General features: G+C 42.5%; 2 protein-coding genes, 1 long non-coding RNA gene and 1 other non-coding gene across 4 annotated transcripts; 2 read left to right on the forward strand and 2 right to left on the reverse strand.

Moving 5' to 3' along the window:
• Nucleotides 1-1786: 1786 nt before the first annotated feature.
• On the forward strand, nt 1787-4031 carry rasd1 (RAS, dexamethasone-induced 1). Its single transcript, XM_017685205.2, has 2 exons — nt 1787-2487; nt 3026-4031. The coding sequence occupies exons 1-2, from the start codon at nt 2217-2219 to the stop codon at nt 3550-3552; spliced, it is 798 nt and encodes a 265-aa protein (XP_017540694.1). The 5' UTR covers nt 1787-2216; the 3' UTR covers nt 3553-4031.
• A 486-nt stretch (nt 4032-4517) lies between these two features.
• On the forward strand, nt 4518-5684 carry LOC119265028. Its single transcript, XR_005131349.1, has 3 exons — nt 4518-4983; nt 5430-5542; nt 5636-5684. It is a non-coding gene; the product is annotated as an uncharacterized LOC119265028 (long non-coding RNA).
• Nucleotides 5685-11052: 5368 nt separating this feature from the next.
• On the reverse strand, nt 11053-12666 carry med9 (mediator complex subunit 9). The gene is made up of 2 exons (XM_017685203.2): nt 12527-12666; nt 11053-12025 (listed from the first exon to the last, which is right to left on the reverse strand). The coding sequence occupies exons 1-2, from the start codon at nt 12601-12603 to the stop codon at nt 11806-11808; spliced, it is 297 nt and encodes a 98-aa protein (XP_017540692.1). The 5' UTR covers nt 12604-12666; the 3' UTR covers nt 11053-11805.
• A 773-nt stretch (nt 12667-13439) lies between these two features.
• On the reverse strand, nt 13440-13630 carry LOC119265044. The gene has a single exon (XR_005131366.1). It is a non-coding gene; the product is annotated as a U2 spliceosomal RNA (small nuclear RNA).
• Nucleotides 13631-20795: the final 7165 nt, after the last annotated feature.

Genomic DNA, 20795 nt, shown 5'->3' on the forward strand with positions numbered 1-20795 from the left:
AGTAAAAATAGAAGAGCTCTATTTTTATTTACACTGGAGATTAAAAAGTGCTTGCTTGCTAATGTTAAGTCATACTTGCATCATCTCACCACCTGTATCTGGATATTTTATAAAACATTTTGGCCAACCGTCCACAGAAATGGCCTGTTCAGTCACTGAAAACACAGCTTTTTTGAAAACACTGACATCATGTTGTTATTAATACGCAGAACTCTGTCTAAAATATGATTGATGACAGGATTGTTTCTGTGTGATTTACAATTTTGGGATGATTTGTGAGTTGATAACACATTTAACACATCACTGAGCTCAGTCCTTGTAAATGAACACAAATATTAAAAATATCTCACTGATTCTAAAGACAGAGATGGTGATGTAGCCATGGCTAAGTAAACAACTCCACAGCTAGTTGTAGCTCTCATTCACCATTCAGGCTTTTTTTTTTTTTTTTGAAAAAAGTTCGGTTCAGTAATTAGGAGAGGGATTTAGTGAGAAGTGCGCTGTGATTGGCTTTAATTTACTTGCATCAAACCTAGTTTTTTACCTTACTGTATGTTGCTGACAGTAGTGAGTTGACCGATATTCTGCTATGAAATGGAGTGAAAGCAAAAATGTGAATACTTGAATAAACTATTGAAGTCTTATGTGTTCCTCTCCACCATTGGAAATAATTCATAGGGATTGACTCCAGTCAGAACTCACTGAAAGGGTTATTTAGACTCCCTCATCACCCCACCTTCAGCCTTAACGAGGAAGGACATTAATTAGCTTTGTAACTTTGTAACACATTAGAATTGTGTCATATTTATCCTTAACTCCACATTTCAATAAAGCTCAAAATAAAGATGACATGCTTCAAAAAATGCTGTTACAAATTCATTTGAAAGCTGATTTGGACAGATTTTCATGCATAAGCACATATTTACGTATGTATATTTGTCTTAAGCATTTAAACATAAGCCTTAAGATCAAAATATATTTAAACTTATGAAGAAACATTTAAGGGTGTCCAAACTTTTGACTGGTGCTGTAAATATCCATACACTGAGCTTGCATTTAAGGAATAAAGAGAGAATGCAAATTATGGAGGTTCTAGAACATGTGTAATGAGATCGATTCAGGTTCTAAAGCCTTGAAGCTGAGTGTGTTGTAATAAATAACAGCAGGATTTATAAAAAGTAAACATCTACAGTATGCCTGATTTTCAACCAGTGTTTAAATAAAACAGACATTAATATGTTGCCTTATGGTAGATATTGTGCAGTTTTGTTGAATCATTGCATTTGCCTTTAAACACTGTGCCTCCAGCATGAATGCAGGACTGGTTACTAGACAAGCAGCATTTCCCCTGATTTAACATCAGAATTTACTTTTGTTTTTGATGTTTTGCTGGTCAGAATGCCTGCTTTGGTCAGTTTGACACATGTGTGCCCCCTGGTGGTCTGAGGGAGAACTAGAGTGTACTAGATGCATCTTATCCTGGTGAAGTGAAAAAACAAATGCTGTTATAATCTCAGATGATGCAGACAGAATTCACAGTGCTTATGATCTTGTTTTAAACAGAAATACTCGCTGCTTCTTCATATCTTCCAATAAAACTGGAAAAGGGTGGAAACTGTCCTGGTTGAAGCTTCACCACGTCTGTTTTTTTACTGCTGAAAGGATTCATCATAATAAGACAGGCTGAAACTGGAGTGGCATCTTATTTCAATTTTCCATCCTACTTTAAATGGTGCAGCAGTTAAGGCGGAAAGGAAATGCTGCACGGTTTAAGGTGGAACAAAAATTCAAACTTCAGCCTTTTAAATTCAGCTTTAATCTCACGTTATCATGAGAAAACAACTAATACATTCCGAGTGTTGTCTTGGCAACAGTTTAACATTTCCACTAGCCTTTCTCTGCACTTCTTCAGAAAAGCAGGCCTTTCACCAGCGGCCCCCGTTCAGAGCTGCACCACACAGTAAACACGGCTCTCTCCTGGCCTGTTCCATCTCAGCTGAGAGCTGGAATGACGCACAAAGAGCCAAAACGAGCGGCTGGGTGGGTGCAGCCCTGCCCCCTCTGAGCCTCCTTCACTCCTGTGTTGTGGTGGGAGGAGCCGCCGGACCAGTATAAAAACCCCATCCACTCCCTGAAGGAGTCAGAATCAGACACTAGCAGTGAGCTCAGCACTCCTAGAACCAGAGGAACCCTCGCTTTTCTCGGAACTACGCAATATGATTAAGAAAATGTCACCCTCAGAGAGTGAGTTCGATATCCCCTCCAAGAACTGCTACAGGATGGTCATTCTGGGCTCCACCAAAGTCGGCAAGTCAGCCATCGTGTCCCGGTTCCTCAATGGCAGGTTCGAGGAGCAGTACACGCCCACCATAGAGGACTTTCACAGGAAGCTCTACAGCATCAGGGGAGACATTTACCAGCTGGACATTCTGGACACCTCGGGGAACCATCCATTCCCTGCTATGAGGAGACTGTCCATACTTACAGGTAAGCAGTGGAACCCGAGGAGGTTCTTTGGTTGTGTACAGTATAGACATGCCATAAATGAACCATGAATCTTTGCAGAGATTAGAAATTTTATGGCTCTTCCTAGAAGTAAGTTCCTCTCACATTCACGTCATTCACAAATGTGCTGAAAGGTTCTTTCAGGCACTGAAAGTGGTTCTTCTATGGCAGAACCTACTATGGCAGCTTTATTTTTCATTTGATATGCTTGAATGGTTCTTTGCATGGTGAAATGGTTCTTGGAGAATCTTGCAGTGTCTTGGTCCTCACAGCAAAAATGTGGAGAGTGCATGAGTCCCTAAGGACTGGTACACCAAGTGTATAGCACCTTAAAAGGGTTCCACTCTTGGTACAAACCAAATAAGCTTGTTTTGGTACTATATACAACCAACGAACCATTTCTGCCTGCAATATGAAGAGAGATGAACATTACTTGGATTGAAAAAAGAACCAACGTGTATATTTGCTTTGACAGTCATCTGGAGAAGTAACCAAGCGTGCTCCTTCATCTCATCCGCAGGTGACGTGTTCCTCCTGGTGTTTAGTCTGGACAACCAAGAGTCCTTTCGGGAGGTGCAGCGCCTCAAGCAGCAGATCTACGAGACCAAGTCGTGCCTGAAAAACAAGACCAAGGAGAACGTGGATGTGCCGCTGGTAATCTGCGGCAACAAGGGCGACCGCGAGTTTTCCCGCGAGGTCCAGCGCGAAGAGATTGAGCAGCTGGTGGCCAGAGACGAGCAGTGCGCCTACTTCGAGATCTCAGCCAAGCGCAATACAAACGTGGACCGCATGTTCCAGACGCTCTTCACCATGGCCAAGCTGCCCAACGAGATGAGCCCAGATCTGCACCGCAAGGTGTCGCTGCAGTACTGCGACGTGCTGCACCGAAAGTCATTCCGCAGCAAGAAGCTGAAGGACAACGACGCGTACGGCATCATTGCGCCCTTCGCCAGGCGCCCCAGCGTGCACAGCGACCTGATGTACATCAAGGAGAAGGCGGTGGGCAGCGGGCAGGGCAAGGACAAAGAGAGATGCGTGATCAGCTAAAGAGTGTCCAGCCGAACCCGTGACACACCACCACCACGGCACCCCGCGGTTGAGCTGCAGGCTGACGGAAGCGTAGGATGTTGCCGTTTCCGGACGGCACCGTCAAGAGTGGTGCACGCACCTGCAGCGGAAGCGTGTGACCCCTGCCATGCGGAAATACGTAGTCAATGTCCATGAGACGTGTGAACTGTGTTCACGTTCGGTCAGAGCGCTCTGTAATGTGGTTTTCGTTTCTTGTGAGACTCAACTACTTTTAAAAAAGTAAAATACTGTGCTTGTTACATCTGCCTCTATACCGATTTCCCGACAGGAGACTCCAGTGAGAATAGCCAACTGTTTGTTACTTTATAACAAATAACTGAACTTCTATGTTTGTTGCTTTTGGAACAAATTTTTATCGTGAATGTATATTTATTCTTTGGTCACTGTAAACTTTTGCAAATAGGAGAAAAAAATTAAATAAATGAATTTATCAAATATTCATGTTGCTTTTTTCTCTCTGTAATCATCTCCTCTGCAAATAAACTCACAAAGACGTTTCTCTGTTAGAAAACTTCAGTTCTTGCATAATTAAGTGGTTAAGATGTAAACAGTCAAAACTTATCAAGTCAGAACTGTTCACAGTGGTGGTGATAGGAACCAGATGTCCCCCTCTAAAAGCTCCCTCACAGAAAGTTCCTACATGAAATGGTTATGAATTTACTGCCTGATGACTGAGATGCTGTTTTATGATAGTTTAGAGAACTTAAACTTCATTCATGGTGGAGGGATACATGCAGGGTGCTGTGTGGTAAAAGCCCCCAAAGAAAACTTATTATTCTAGATTTTTCACTATTTTCCATCGTCAACATTCCATATAAACTCGGAAGACTCATGTAGGTTCTCTGGTGGTTCTGGATGGTAAATAAAATGTCTATATTTGTGTTGTCATGGCGACGCCTGGTTCCTATCACCACCACTGTAAAGACATCTGAACCATTTCACACCAAACCACTCTGATTACAGCTCACTAACTGAATTATGAAGGAATTCTCGTTTAAAGCTGTGAGGCTGATCATTATAACACGTTAAAATGATTCAGGTTTCTAGGTTTTTGACCCAAACGCACTTTCAGATGCAGCACCTTTGGGGTTCCTTGCCCTCTACATCTGCAGTGACGTCAGGCTGCTTTTAGGACCCTCAGCCTCCAGCAAGGCCTACATCCTGCAGCTCCTTCCTGACCTTCACTGCCCACACACACAGGTCAGGTCTGTTTGGGATGCTGGCCGCATTTTTCACACAGATTATTTACACTGCAAAAAATGGTCCCTTGTCATATGAAATGATCTTTTTTTTTCTTCTTTTTTTTTTACAGACAGCTTTGTTCTTTGATAATGTTCCTGACACCTGGACTAAATTGGCTTACCCCTCTACCTACAACCTGGCACAGTGGTATCTAACACACACACACACACACACACACACACACACACACAAACAGAAACACATATACTTGTGTGCAAAAGTTTCAACACCCCTGGTCAAATGACATGTTTTGTAGATTTTCTAAGTGATCATTCCTTCCACAGGGAACATACCTAAATTTGACCCTTTTCTGCCATTTTTAGTGTACAGGCTGCATTATTTTTCCTCAATATATTATATTCAGAGAATAAACATTTATTGCACATTAGAATGCGCATAAGTGCATTACAAAACATGTAATTTGACCGAGGTGCCCAAACTTTTGCTTATGACATCCATACCATATATAAAACTACTTCCTGCTTCCTATAGACAGTGTGCATGAACTGTATTTACATGATCATGCCTTCACTAATAATAACACTGGTATTGCCTTTTGTTTGCATTTGTACTAATGCTTGTTCTCTGTATAGGTATAATGATTTATTGCTCCGCTGCAGAGAGCTGGACAGCTGGACTCAGGATCTCTCTCTGCCTAGTGTAGTCTGGCTATCAGGACTGTTCAACCCTCAGTCTTTCCTCACAGGTAACTCACATACATACAAAGCATTTGCCCACCTCTTCTCCAGCAGTTGCCTGCAGTCTCCTTTTCACACAAACACACTTATGTTTGTTGCAGCTGTGATGCAGAGCTTGGCACGTAAGAATGAGTGGCCACTAGATAAAATTACTCTTTTTTTTTTTTTTTTAACCTGTCATGTCTGGCAATTTTTGCAATCGGAATGGTAATCCGAATGTACTGATGTACCAAACATATTTGTTTTCACAAGAAAAGCTCTATAGGTTACTAAAGCCTATTCTTGTTAAAGTTTGTATTTTATTTGTTTGGCCAGACCTGACAGGCAATAAAAAAGAGGACAGGAAAGAAAGAGAAGAAGGGAGGAAAAAATAAATAAATAAATAAAAAAAAATAATAATAATAAAAATAAAAAAATAATGATAATAATAATAATAATCAATCATAATAATGATAATTGAATAAATAAATAAATAAATAAATAAATAAAAGAAACAAAAAAGAAAGAAAGAGAAAAAACAAATAAAATAAGTAAATAAACAGACAATTAAATAAAAAAATTAATTAAAAAAAAAAAAAAACACAGGGCTATGGGGGGCAGGTGTGTCACTCAGTGGATGGTGGGTGGCGCTGCTGAGGTGACCTCACTTATCTGCTCACTGCTACCTGCCCCTCAATTTTATTTACACATTAGACATTGAGGGCCTTGGGGGGCAGTGTGGCAGTGTGCTGTTATTCAGTACTACATTGCCTCTGTCCCTCCAATTTTAACATTCTTTTCATTTCGCACACATATTGAGTGGGGGGGGGGCGGGTTGCCGCTGGCCCGGTGCTGGTGTCCGCCCGCCGACACTGTGAGTCCATGTATGTTCCGTGTGTGTGCATGAGTGGGTGACTGGCATGTGTGAGTGTGGGTATGAGTGTGTGTGGGTGCATGTGAGCATGTGTGTGTGGACAGCTGGGCCTGGGTCTATGACTTGCTGAGCCTGGACATCTGTGGTACATGGTGGTGGGCAGGAGTTACCGCTCCCCGCTGCTTGCTGACTCCGCCCCCCCCCCCCCCCGGGGTATGGGTGTCCTGTGGGTCCCTGGGTGCTTGGCTGGACATCTTGGCGTGTTCCCTGCCGTGCTCCCTTGGCGTTTGTGTCCTGGGGTGGTTTGGGCCTCTTTGGATGTATATATGTATATGCATATGTATAGATATGTGAATATGTATATGTATGTATATCTGTATAATTGTTTTTTTCCCTCCCCTTTTTTTTTTTTAATATGAAATGATCTTAAATTTAGTCTATATTTCCACTATTTCCCATTTTGAGATGGTCACGCACTTATTCTAAGATTATTTTCCTCATTATTTTCTTATTTAGGTCTTTTTATCAAGCTGGACATCTTGGCGTGGTCCCTGCCCTGCTCCCTTGGCGTTTGTGTCCTGGGGTGGTTTGGGCCTCTTTGGCATGGGGGGGTCCTGCCGGGGGTCGGCCGGTCTCGGGAGCTTGGGGCCTCGGGGGCCGCAAGCTCGGCTCATGCTGGGGATGTTGGCCTGCCGGGGGGGTGGGCTGCTCATTTCCTCTGGCTCTCTGGTCTCTTGCCCTTTGTCTGTGGGAGCTCCGTCTGGGGCCTCTATTCTTCGTCCTCTGGGGTGTGCGCGCGGTGGCCGTCGGAGCGTGTGGCCTCAGGTCTCCTGAGTTCCTAATGGGCTGTGGATGGTCCGGGTCCCCCGGGTCCTTCCCTATCTGTCTCTGGACCATGGGGGCATGGTTGCGGCTTCTTGCCCTCATTATTGAGCACATTCCATGACACATGACACGTGGACGCGTATACACACATATACACATTGCTGCAAACAGTAGAATTGTGTGTGGTGTGTGGGTGTATATGTGTATATGCATATGTATGGATATGTGAACATGTGTATGTATGTAGCAGCAAATAGTAGAATTATGTCTGGATGTATATATGTATATGCATATGTATAGATATGTGAATATGTATATGTATGTATATCTGTATAATTGTTTTTTTCCCTCCCCTTTTTTTTTTTTAATATGAAATGATCTTAAATTTAGTCTATATTTCCACTATTTCCCATTTTGAGATGGTCGCGCACTTATTCTAAGATTATTTTCCTCATTATTTTCTTATTTAGGTCTTTTTATCAAGTAAAATTATCTCACTGTACTGGCAGGTCATTTTTAAGCACATTTCTTACAACAAGCACAATTATCTGCCAGTATAGTGAGATAAATTTGCTAAATAAAATCACTTAAAACACAAATAATTTCTAGAAATGAGGCAAATAATCCTAAATTAACCTTAAGCAATCTCAAAAGGAGAAATATCAGCTTTATCGACTATAATATAAAAAAAAAAGATCATTTTTAAAATTTAGAATCCATTTTCTGCAGTGAGAGCTGAGAAGTGAGTAAGGTTTTTGTTCCTGGACCAAAAATATCATGTTTAGTATCTTTGATTAGAGATCTGGGAGATAACTGCATTTATATTCACACAACAGCCTGAAACTATTTTAAATAACCTAAGATACTAGACCAAGACATTTTCAGGAGCTGCATAAAAGACTAGTTCAGAGGTCTTCAAATCTGGACTTTCAGTCTGGTTTCTGGGCCTGGAGTTTGAAATCACTGGTTAGTTTGACATTAACCGTTCAATTAACTTCCACTGATCACAAATACAGACCCAGAAACTGGATTCAAGGCCCAGATTTTGAAGGCAGTCCTGCTTATATGTCTCCCAGCACAGTCTGACTTTACAACGTTCAGGGCACACGAGTTTCCCACCGTTTAAAAATATTTCTGTTAATTTATTCCTCCATTTAAAAATCCAGTGATGTCCAATCGGCACTAGGTGCGTCTCTTCCTCTCCGCAGCCCTTCCAGTCCTCACATTCACGCCGAGCCATTGGAGGCGTTTGGGGTATCGAGATTATTTCCAGATTATCCAGATTGTAAACACACATTTAAACAGATTTCACTCAAATCTCTTCAGGTTTCCCTCATAGCTAAAACCCCTCCCAGTGCTGTGACTCCTCCCCCTGCTGCTCTGTATATTAGTAGACCCCGCCCACCAGACTGCCCCCACTAAGATGTCCATCCACTCCTTTAGGTCAGCTTCAACCCTCAGCTTAAACAAACCACCAGCGTAGTTTACCTTCACTTCACCTCATCAGTGTTCAGTACATTTGCAGTACATAATGCAGGTGGTTCGTCACCACGGCAACTAAAACAAGAGCCCAAACATTTTAACAACCTTCTTCTTGGTTGCTGTATCTGAGCTGATTTACATATCATTGCCGTCTCTTTAGGTCAGACTTTAAAGCACAGCTGGTTTTTAAAGTACTATATGGACCAGCACCATCATACGGATGGACTCTCTGTGTGTTCCGAATGGTTCTTTAAGGTCGAGTAATGCAGGTTTTCCTAAAGAACCGAGTTAAAGAGAAAATGATTTACAGAGAAAGGCCAGAGAGGCAGCATCAGAGCAGAAGCAGCTGAAATAGTTTTACTTTGTTTTTAATAATCCTTTTACTGACATTACTAGCCTTAGACTGTAAACACTGCTGAAACAGCACCTGCTCTCAGAACCTAAGTACACAGCGATCTGCCTTATATTTAATGTAAATACGCAGATATACTTTTATTCCTGCTCTTGTAGCCTGTTTTGCATTTCTGCCTAAAACATGTAAGTTTATGTATAATTATATGTTGCTACTGTAGCACTGCAGATCAATAGAGTTCTATCAGTCAATCTGTCTGTCTATCCATCTGTCTATCTGTCCATCTCTGTTTGTCTATCCATCTCTCTGTCTATCCCTCTCTGTCTATCTATTCCTCTCTCTGTCTATCGTCTATCCATCTCTCTATTTGTCTATCCCTCTGTCTGTCCATTTCTATCTATCCCTCTGTTTGTCTATGTCTATCTCTGTCTATCTATGTCTCTGTCTATCCCTCTCTGTTTGTCTGTCTATCCATCTCTCTATCTGTCCATCTCTCTGTCTATCCATCTATCTATCCCTCTGTTTATGTCTATCCATCTCTCTATCCCTCTCTTATCTGTCTGTCCATCTCTATCTATCTATCTGTTTGTCTATCCATCACTGTCTATCCCTGTTTGTCTATCCATTTCTCTGTCTATCTATCTCTGTCTATCCTGCTATCTGTCTATCCATCTGTTTGTCTATCTCTATATCCCTCTCTCTTTTTGTCTATTTGTCTATCAATCTCTGTCTATCCATCTCTCTGATTGTCTATCCCTCTATCTGTCTATCCCTGTTTGTCTATCCCTCTCTGTCTATCCATCTCTGGCTGTCTATCCCTCTCTCTGTTCATCTATCTGTCTATCCCTCTCTCTGTTTGTCTATCCATCTCTGGCTGTCTATCCCTCTGTTTATCCATCTCTGTCTATCTGTCTATCCCTCTCTCTGTCTATCCATTTGTCTATCCATCTATCTGTCTATCCATCTCTGTCTGTCTATCCCTCTCTCTGTTTGTCTATCCATCTCTGTCTATCCCTCTCTCTGTTCATCTATCTGTCTGTCCATCTTTCTGTCTGTCTATCCCTCTCTCTGTTTGTCTTTCCATCACTGGCTGTCTATACCTCTCTTTGTTCGTCTGTCTATCCATATCTCTGTCTATCCCTCTGTCTGTTTATCCATCTCTCTGTCTATTCCTTTCTGTCTGTCTATCCATCTCTATGTGTCTATCCCTGTTTGTCTATCCATGTTTGTCTATTATCCGTATGTTTGTTTATATATCCCTGTCTGTCCCTCTGTTTGTCTGTCTATCCCTTTCTGTTTGTCTATCCATCTCTATCTGTCTATCCATCTCTCTGTTTGTCTGTCCCTGTTTGGCTATCCATCTGTTTATCTATCTGTCCATCTGTTTGTCTATCTATCCATCTCTCTGTTTGTCTGTCTGCCCCTGTTTGGCTATCCATCTGTTTATCTATCTGTCCATCTGTTTGTCTATCTAATCCCCCCCTGTTTGTCTATCTGTCTGCCCATCTGTTTGTCTGTCTGACCATTTGTCTGTCCCTCTCTGTGTCTGTCTATCCCTTTCTGTTCGTCTATCCATCTATATCTGTCTATCCCTCTCTCTGTCTGTCTATCCATCTTTTTGTCTATGTCTATCTATCTCTATGTTTGTCTGTCCGTTTGGCTATCCATCTGTTTGTCTATCCATCCCTCTCTGTTTGTCTATCCATCTCTTATCTGTCTATCCCTCTCTCTGTTTGTCTATATGTCTATCCATCTATTTGTCTGTCTGTCCCTGTTTGGCTATCCATCTGTTTATCTATCTATCCCTCTGTTTGGCTATCCATCCCTCTCTGTTCGGTTGTCTGTCTGTCCCTCTGTTTGTCTATCACTGCATTTATGTTCTAATTAGTGAATGCTATTTATTATTCATTTTAAATGTTTGATTGCTGAGACTGGTTCTTCTACTACAGCTGCTTTTATAGTTGTTGCATGTTTGTTATTAATTCTTTTATGTTCATTTTATGTGATTTTATTTCAATCTCTTTTAATGCTCTGTTAAACTCTGAGCTTCATTTGTGCATCAAAAGGCACGACACACATAAAGCTTATTATCATTACTATTAGTCATACAACAATCAGATTTCAATCCAACAGACGCATTTGAGTATGACATGCAGATGCACACAGTTAAAACCGAATTACATTGATTTGGGTTTGTTTTGGTGCCTTTAAGTTGCCATAAAGCTCCATGTGTGAACCAGTGGAGCGACACATTCATATAAATCCCAGATATTAACACTGACCTGTGGTATTTACATGATTACTGGCATTCATCTTAATATCCAGCCGGTTAGTGTGACATGCTGACCGTGTCCTTTTGGTTTGTGTAATAAAGTCCACTCACACTGCCAGTGGCTGTATAATGATTAACTGCGGCCATCAGCCTCATTTAATACTCAATCATATTACTGCCTCACTGAGGCTACTATAAAGTCCTTGGACGTGGTCTTACTCACATATTTACAGCCAATATTAGCTATGCAATTCACTGGGCACTGCGGTTTACTCACACTGCTGAATCTGATCTTATAAACTAGATTTATTAGATAGAGCTATGAGATTACAACAAAAATCCAGGCCAGTTCTGTACTGACCAAGTGACAACAGATCAGCAGGAACACAGTCAGAGCTTAAGCAGTCATGTGAACAATGAGAGAGTCCAGTCCGACTGGCCAGGTGTGCCTTTCCTCCAATAAACAATCCACTCTGCAGACGGCTGGTCATGAAAGTTTTTGGATGTCGAACATGCACAGGCCCTTGTATTTGTGCAGGAGCTGGTTCTTGGTGCGGACCTGGTCCCTGAGCATGTGCAGCCTCTGCTGTTGCACTGCAGGACTCGCGTCGATGCCGGGCATGGCTGAAATCTGCTCTCGCGCCTCCTGGATCCGCACCCTCAGCCTGTTCAACTCCTGGTGGACGTCCTGGTTCTCCTTGTCCATGCTGGGGGTCAGAAACAGGCTGAGTTAGTATTAATGCCAATGAAGTGACACTGCAGCGTGGAAAAAGTCTTTATAACGCAGTTTGAGGGAGACAAATAAGGAAAGGAGGCCAAGTAGATAGAAAAACATCACTAACTTAACCAAGCTCAAATTCTCTTCTTGGAATTTTCCGCTCCACCTTAAATGGTGACGCAGTTAAGTTCTAGGAGCTGCACAATTTAAGGTGGAACGGAAAATTCCAATAAACTCAATATTTTTTTTTTCATATGCAACGAATAATCTATAACACATCGAAAATCACCTCAAGAGTCTGAAGATGTAGATTATTTTGGCAAAAACGTTCCTTTTTCGTCAATAAAGCGACCACAGCAGTAAGTTTTGCACCCTAGAAGTGGTTAATGACCGCCATTTCCGCATTTAACGATAAATACTCAGCATTCACGGCTTATAATCTACAAACAGACTCGTTATCGTACAAACAGATGAATATAAATGCTTATACCATTTGATAATATCGTGTATAAGAGGTAAAAAGGAGAAATCCTCCGCTTCCTCCAACACCGGCACAGTGCTCGCCATGTTCGCTGGGCTCGATCTAAATTCACTCCCTACTCCCTACTCCCTACATAGTGCACTCTGCGAGTTAAGAAATAATTGCTTCTGACTCCAGACAGCGGATTGGAACACCTGGTCCCAAATGTCTCTCTTAGGCAGATCGCAGCTTGCTTTGCTCGTTTGATCGAGGAGACGTTATTTCTAATACCTAGGTAGGGAGCACAGAGGCATTTGGGACTAGTCCTTAATGACTAAACGCTGACGCTCAGTTTTGCGTCACACGCGTCGCCGCTTTTACAGTTCGTTACTAATAACATGTTTTTCCTGTCTTTTTTACCCAGTTGGACATCTGATATTTATATGGATTCAAACACATGGCACATATTGTCCATATTAGTCTAATATGGACACATATGTGACCCTTATGCCAATTTATTTGAAATAGTCCATTTTCAAATATATTCTAGTCGTATATATATATAAAACACACAGTATATTTATTTCTATATGGATGACATTATTACTCATCACTTTATATGATATAAAGTGACATTATCAAAAACACACCCAGACACAATTAAGAGACCCTTATTAGTCTCACAACGGGGAAATTTCACCTCTGCATTTAATCCATCCATGAAGTGAAACACTACATACACCCTAGTGAGAACACAGTGTGCAGTGAGCACACTTGCCCAGAGCAGTGGGCAGCCCAATCCGCAGTGCCCGGGGGGCAGTTGGGGGTTGGGTGTCTTGCTCAAGGATATCTCAGTCATGTGCTGTCAGGTCTGGGGATCGAACTGGCGACCTTCCGGTCACGAGGTTGGTTCCCTAACCTCCAGCCCATGACTGGCCCCGAGAGGAGGTGCACCATTCCCAGGGGTACTGCAATACCAGGTCGATGCGTGGAGCGGACGGAGCAAGCCCCTCTTCCGTCTCCCTGTTCCAAAAATCAACATAATATGTAGTCCTCATATAGAGGACATATCAGATATTAAACTGATAAGAACAGATACTACACTTGATCTTAGCCAAAAGGACGAGAAGCGTTGAATAATAATTCAATACTGAATAATAATTTAATATTTAAAAACAAATATAACACACTAACAATGATATTAAGTTGATATTAAGTAATGTATTCAACCGCTTATCAGACATGATCAGTAATTAATGCACATACATGATGATACTTTGATACTTACATATACCTGCACAGCATACATGCAGATATATTTTGAAATATATGCCTGACCCTTTATTATATGTTTGCATATATATCCACATGTCAGATTTCCTTATGGGTCCATTTTTAAAAAGATGCTATTAGGGGTTCTTTAGCAAAGAAATGGTTCTATATAGAACCATGAACACTCAAAGAACCTGTTGCATACTTAAAGGGTTCTTTTCATTATGAGAGGGTTCTTGAGATTGGTGGAAGATGTGCACAAATGTGCTATAGACAGTTCCATAAAACAAAGGGTTGTATATAGCACCCAAAGCTTGACACTGTAACAATAGAAGAATGTCATCCTGAAGAAGTATTTAATGAAGCAAAAGAATCTTTTAATGTAAAGGATCTTTGAGTGGGGGCGGCACGGTGGCGTGGTGGGTAGCGCTGTCGCCTCACGGCAAGGAGGGCCTGGGTTCGATTCCCTGGCCAGGTGACCGGGGTCCTCTCTGTGTGGAGTTTGCATGTTCTGCCCATGTCTGCGTGGGTTTCCTCCGGGTTCTCCGGTTTCCTCCCACAGTCCAAAGACATGCAGTCAGGCCAATTGGGTGTGCTAAATTGTGTCTGTCTGTCTGTCTGCCCTGCGATGGACTGGCGACCTGTCCAGGGTGTATCCTGCCTTCCGCCCGAAGACTGCTGGGATAGGCTCCAGCTCCCCCCCGCAACCCTGACAGAGAAGCAGCTTAGAAAATGGATGGATGGATTCTTTGAGTGTTCGTGGTTCTATATAGAGCCATTTCTTTGCTAGAGAACCCTTGAAGCACCCTCTTTTTTGAAAGTGTATGAACAGTTTAATGAATTTGTGGGGACTTTTCACTGAACAACAGCGCTGTGGATTGTGGATGCGTTTTAAGTGGAAATATGGGCGATTTGGTCATTTTAGGTGGGATGAATTGCAGCCAGATATATTTTGATTTACGATGGAATAGCTAGGTAACATGAACTGGGGGCGGGGCTGGTTGGCACACTGACTTCAGGACTGGTTGGCACATGCGTAGCACCACTGCCACAAACAGATAATGTTCATATTTTAAATTATTACATTTGGGTTCAGTCTGAAACCCACTGTTCTCAAGGTGGAAATAACAACACTGAACCCAAACCATCTCTGTTTTCCGTCTGATTTACATTTGAATAAGAGATCTGAACAGAGAAGCTCTGCTTTCACTCTAGGTGTTTCTATTTCTGTTTGCTGCTTCGTTCCTCGACACTAAAGCCTTTGATGTTGTGCCGACATGAGTTTAGTCATGAATGTATTGATTCCAGCAGACCTTTCGGGACACTGACTGTCTGCTTTGAGCTGAGAGGTTCAGTTTATGTAGGACACACGGTGTTTGTTGTTCCTGCGTGTTTCTCTCTGATGCTCTGACTGAAGAATTCGGGCAGGTTGTCCGGTGGTGAGCAGCTGCTCTTATGTGACACATTATGAAACATCCAACCAGCCAGAACATCACATGATCCGAATCAGAGCAGAGCACCGTGCTAGTCAGATGAGTGGAGCTGGAGAGCACAATAGAAACCACATTGTCTGTCCTGACACAGGTTTAGGGCTAGATGCTGAAACCGTCTTCAGTTTCCTGAATTAGAGGGAGATCTGTTTGCAGAGCCTGAGAATTGTTTCATCCACCGGTGCCTCATGACTGGAATGATATTCAGTCCAACCTACACAAGACAGGGTAGTTAAGACAAAGATGGGATGCCCAAGGGTCTTATAGAACACAAGGTCCTGGATGTGTTCTGAGCTCTGGAGCTTAAAATTGCTGTAATTATCAGTTTCAGGTACTGGCTCACCTTCCGCAGAAAAACGGTGCTTACATTCTGACCTGTTTTGAGTTTTTTTTCCATCCGCTATCAAACGGCTGGAATGAGAACTGACCGCCCAACATCAGTGCCTGGTTACTTCAAATCCTCACAGCAATGCACAACATCTAGTGTAAAGCCTTCCAGAAGAGTAGAGGCTGTTAGTGAGTTTATGAACTTTTGGACATTTAGTGGACTTTCATAGTTTCATATTAGTGATGTCTGTCATGATGAGCCGGCAGTGGACACTCGGGTTTTGGTTCTGATCCCTGCATAATTAACATTCCTCCATAATTAAGTGGTTCAGATGTAAACAGAGCGGTTTGGTTCCTAGAGAAACTTACAGAGTCAGATCTGTGCACGGTGGTGGTGATAGGAACCAGACGTCCCCTTCTAAAAGCTCCTCACAGAAAGTTCCTACATGAAATGGTTATGAACAGTGATATTCGTTCAGTATATATCAGTTTGTCTGTCTGTTTATCTGTTTAACCGTCTGAGTTCTGCTTCTGCAGGGTGGGTGTTCAGTTTGTTATTCTGATCAAACGTACCTATGAAACCAAAGAACGAGTTCTCTGAGCAACACCTCAGAAAAACCTTTTTGTGTCCTCAAAGAACCATGTTTGATAATGAAATCTGTGCATGTGAAGATCCTTACAAATATAACAATTCTTTACAAATTTAACAGTTTACTTTATGTGGTGGTTCTTTAACCAATACTATTAGTACCAGAACTTCACTGATTAGACTGCCTCTTGTATCCAGTCACTTACATATCTAGAACTTCCAGAAGGCCTAGGGTGCATGCTGTCACTTCACAATTATGCTGATAGTTAATCTAACATGTTAGGACTTCTCTTCAGCTCGTGATGTCCTGACCAGTTAAAGAGTTCACTCAGCTGTATCTCAAGTCAAGTGAAGAGGCTTTTACTGTCATGTACAAGTACACAGTGGAGTGAAATTACGTTCCTCCTGGAACAACACTGTGCAATAAGGAACACAAAGTACAAAGTGAACATACTGACCTGGTGTGCAAAAAAAAATTTAACTAGAAACAATAAAATAAATACAATAAATTAATTAGACATTAGACACAATACACAGACAGGACAGTGCAGCACCACAGCACACATTTCTGGACATGAGGTCATGAGAATAAGGTGGAGAGATATTTAACCTGCTGTGATCTGAGAGTCACGCAGTCAGATTACAGACATAAACACAGCAGGTACTGAGAATGGTAATAAATACAGTGTGGCAGCAATGACCCAGGTAGTAGAGCATCAAAAGAGGAATGTGAGTGATCATCCACAGTTAAGTGATCTATTTTTAATCCCACAAACAGGGAAATTTCACCGCCACATTTAACCCATCCGTGAAGTGAAACGCCACATACACACTAGTGACTATGAATACACACACTAGTGAGGACACTCGCCTGGAGCGGTGGGCAGCCCTACCCACAGCACCCGGGGAGCAGTTGGGGGATAGGTGACACCTCAGTCATGGGCTGTCGGCACTGGGAATCAAACCAGCAATCTTCCGGTTACAGGGCCAGTTACCTAACCTCCAGCCTACGACTGCCCCTGCTGGTGGCTTTGCCGATGCAGCGTGTGGTGTAGATGTCCATGATGGAGGGGAGCGAGACCCCGATGATCTTCTGTCCTCACTACACACTGTAGGGTCTTGCGGTCAGAGGTGGTGCAATTCCCAAACCAGGCGATGATGCAGCTGCTCAGGATGCAGGATCTACAGTACTTAGATACCACAGAGAAAAACAATTCCTGATTGGTCAGTTCTTCACTGGACATTTGAAGAACATAATCAATTAGTTTCCATCCTAAATGTGACAAAGAAACAGGAGTGGAACTGAAACACTCAGAAATATGATCATGATTCTACTGAAGAGGAATGGACAGTCGTGCATTCTGAGTTCCCAGAAATCATCAGGCCTCTCTAAAGGCCCAGAAGACCCTGAAGGTTCCCCTCTGTAAGAAATGAAAGAGAGAACCGATCTTGCTCTGTCAGTTCATAAAACTCAGAGAACAGTCCTTTTTTCTCCATCTGTTGGGAATCTGCTGCTTCTCCTCTCTGCTGGTCTCTACTGACTCCATCAGGGCTGATTAGGGTCTTGTTTCCATCTCTAGTAAACGAGAGACGATAGTTTCTTGTCATTAGTCGCTCTTTCTGTGAGTCACTTGGTTGAATGATGGTCTTTCATCACCACAAATCACAGAAGACGTTTATCTTCTCTTTAGCGGGCGTCTTCGTCCTGCTTCATTGTTTATCACCACTCTGTCTTTATTGAAGGGCAAATCGAGCCGCAGATAAACAGGAAGCAGAGGTGATTAGAGATGGTATCTGCTGGTGGGGACATTATAGTGATTCTGACAGACAGTACTGAGAGTGACGTAAACACAAACAACATCAGGACCTCCAAAAATAGCTCTGACCACTCCTTTCGTCCAGATGGATACTGTGTTTACATGCTTAGATGCAGAAACTCCCATGTAGCCTATTGGGCAGCAGGGGTTCTCCAGTGGTGGACTCTGGAAAGGGTTTCCACACCATCCTGTTTGTTGTGCGTTCAGAGTCTGCAAACCTGCTCCATCAGACACAACAGCAGGACTTAGCAACATCATCACTTAATCCAGGTTCCGTTCATCACACAGAGAGAATTCAGTTTAATGCATCTCCCATTGGAAGTGTCTGTTGGTTCCTTGTAGTGTCCAGCAGTCACTAATTGTACTCTGTGTTTTCCTGATGGGTTGATATCAAATCAAATTTATTTGTATAGCGCTTTTTACAACAGATGTTGTCACAAAGCAGCTTTACAGAAATTCAGAAAAGACAAAGTTTTAACAGGAGTGTAAAAATGTACAAAACCCCCCGGGCAACAGTGGCAAGGAAAAACTCCCTCAGAACTGAGGAAGAAACCTTGGGAGTAACCAGGCTCACCAGGGGGGACCCATCCTCCTCTGGTCAAACTACCTACAAGTGATTATACTACTAATATTAATAGTAGTAATAGTAGGAATAGCTAGGAGTCCATGAGAATATCGGTGTAGGGTGGGCAGCTAGTCTAAGGCAGGTGGTGGCAGCTGGGGCGTGGGTAGCAGGAGGGCTCGGCAGTCGGTCGTCCTTCAGTGTCCGGTCGGACATGTGGGTGATTGTATACTCGGAAAGAAAGCAGGGAGATGGAATTAGTTTTATTCTAACTGTTTGTACATAAACAGGGGCTGTAAACATTTACAGAGTGTGACTAATGACTCCAGCAGATCTGACTATGACAGCTTAGCTAAAAGGAGAGAACCTTTCTTACTGATGTCGAGAGTATTTTGGTATATTATACAGACTCCACCTCCCTTGCCTGATAATCTTGGCCTATGTGCATAATTATAGCCTACAGGCGTGGCTTCATTTAAAGCTAAATATTCATCTGGTCTAACCCATGTTTCAGTAAGACAAAAAAAGTCAAATTTATGATCGCTTATAATTTAATTTACGACGACTGCTTTAGAGTTTAGTGATCTTATATTAAGTAGTCCAAATTTTAGATCTAAGGTGTTAGTGCTATCATCAGCACATGTATATATGTTGATTAGGTTATTTAAACAGACCACTAATTTACTAGGTTGCCACTAATGTCCGGCGCTCTGGCTCCTGATAAACATCTAACTGTAACCGCTGGCACTCCTAAAGGAGTAGCTAATTTCACGTGTCGGACAATCGAGTCTCCTATGACCAGAGTACTTTTAACAGGCTTCATAGTGGGTGCTTCATTGAGCGGGGCAACCCTGTTTGACACGCGACACATTGACACTGGCTGCCTATCCTTTAATATCCCCCAGATGCGCACCTCAAGCTGGTCCACTTTCTCTGGCCAAACAGCTAACTAGCTGGCACTTAGCACAAACACATCCACTATAGCTATCGCTAGAGGCGGAAAAGGGCGTTAGACTAAACATGCCACACTCTGCGCAGACGAAACAACCAGCAGAAGCCATGATATTTCAACCACTTACCACTTTTTGTCGATTTAGAAGCTGATAGCACAAAAAACGTTGCCGCAGTGACACGCTCTCAGTCGCTCGTAGTGATGCGCTCTCAGTCGCTCGTAGTGATGCGCTCTCAGTCGCTTAGTCGCACTAACACTAATATCAAAGGATTCTAATCATTGGACGGGAGTTCTTAGACTGATGTGATCACCTCCTAAATGGTCTGAAAGTGTCCTAGAGAAAACTATCTGTCTCTAATGGCAACCATTAAGCTAATTCCCAGGAAGCAAAACCATCTGGTTCTAATCTCAGACAGACAGACAGACCTCCACACTACATCATTTTAAGACATTAACTGCTATTATTACAGTTATCTTCACTAATATTAGAATAAAAAATCAGTACTTTATTATTCCTTTTTTTCTGCAAATAAATCTCACATTATGTCGTATCATCGTAGTAGGGTTTATTTTATTAAATTATTATATTTAACGAGATTATTATTATTATCAGTATGACAAACCAAAATATATTCAGTGTAACTCTCTTTGCCCAACAGCGCATGTTCAGCGTTTTTGCTCATAAAACCGACAAAAGCTGCATTGAAGTCATTAATAGGCTGGCAGTGAGTGTCTGAGTGGATCATTTTCAATGCTGCAGTAACACTGACGTGGTGGTGTGTTAGCGTGTGTTGCGAGAGATGGAACCTGTTTCTCCGTAGGATGCCTTCTTGTGTCTCCACTAGGTAAGATCTGGGTGTGGCAGCAGTAGACACCACTGCTGCACAGCTCTGCAGTGTCTGCCTGGGTAGAGGTGTTCCATGTAGTGTGCCTTATGTCTGCGGTCGTAATTGCGTTTCTGCTTTTGTCTGTATATCTTTTCTGTTTTCTTCAGCTTTTCCGTGTCCACACACCTTGGCTTGAGTTGAGATGGGATGACAGGAACAGGTGTTCTTATCTTCCTGCCCATGAGAAGCTCAGTGGGACTGTATCCGTTGGCCAGTGGGGCAGCATGGTAGGCCATGAGAGCGAGATATGGATCTGCTGACTTTTTCAGTAGATTTTTGATTGCTCTCTCTGCCTCCCCGTTGCTCTGTGGAAAGCGAGGGCTAGATGTCACATGATCAAAGCCCCAGTCCTTTGCGAAGTGTCGGAAGCACACAGATGAAAACTGTGGCCCGTTGTCCGAGC

Source organism: Pygocentrus nattereri, chromosome 13 (assembly GCF_015220715.1).
Source record: "Pygocentrus nattereri isolate fPygNat1 chromosome 13, fPygNat1.pri, whole genome shotgun sequence".
NCBI lineage: Eukaryota > Metazoa > Chordata > Actinopteri > Characiformes > Serrasalmidae > Pygocentrus > Pygocentrus nattereri.

Excerpts from the sequence above, each read along its gene's own strand:
- rasd1 (XM_017685205.2), top strand. The coding sequence starts at position 2,217 with ATGATTAAGAAAATGTCACCCTCAGAGAGTGAGTTCGATATCCCCTCC. Across the intron at positions 2,488-3,025 it reads GAGACTGTCCATACTTACAG|GTGACGTGTTCCTCCTGGTG; the intron begins GTAAGCAGTGGA and ends TCTCATCCGCAG.
- med9 (XM_017685203.2), bottom strand. The coding sequence starts at position 12,603 with ATGGCGAGCACTGTGCCGGTGTTGGAGGAAGCGGAGGATTTCTCCTTT. Across the intron at positions 12,026-12,526 it reads ATACACGATATTATCAAATG|CATGGACAAGGAGAACCAGG; the intron begins GTATAAGCATTT and ends TCTGACCCCCAG.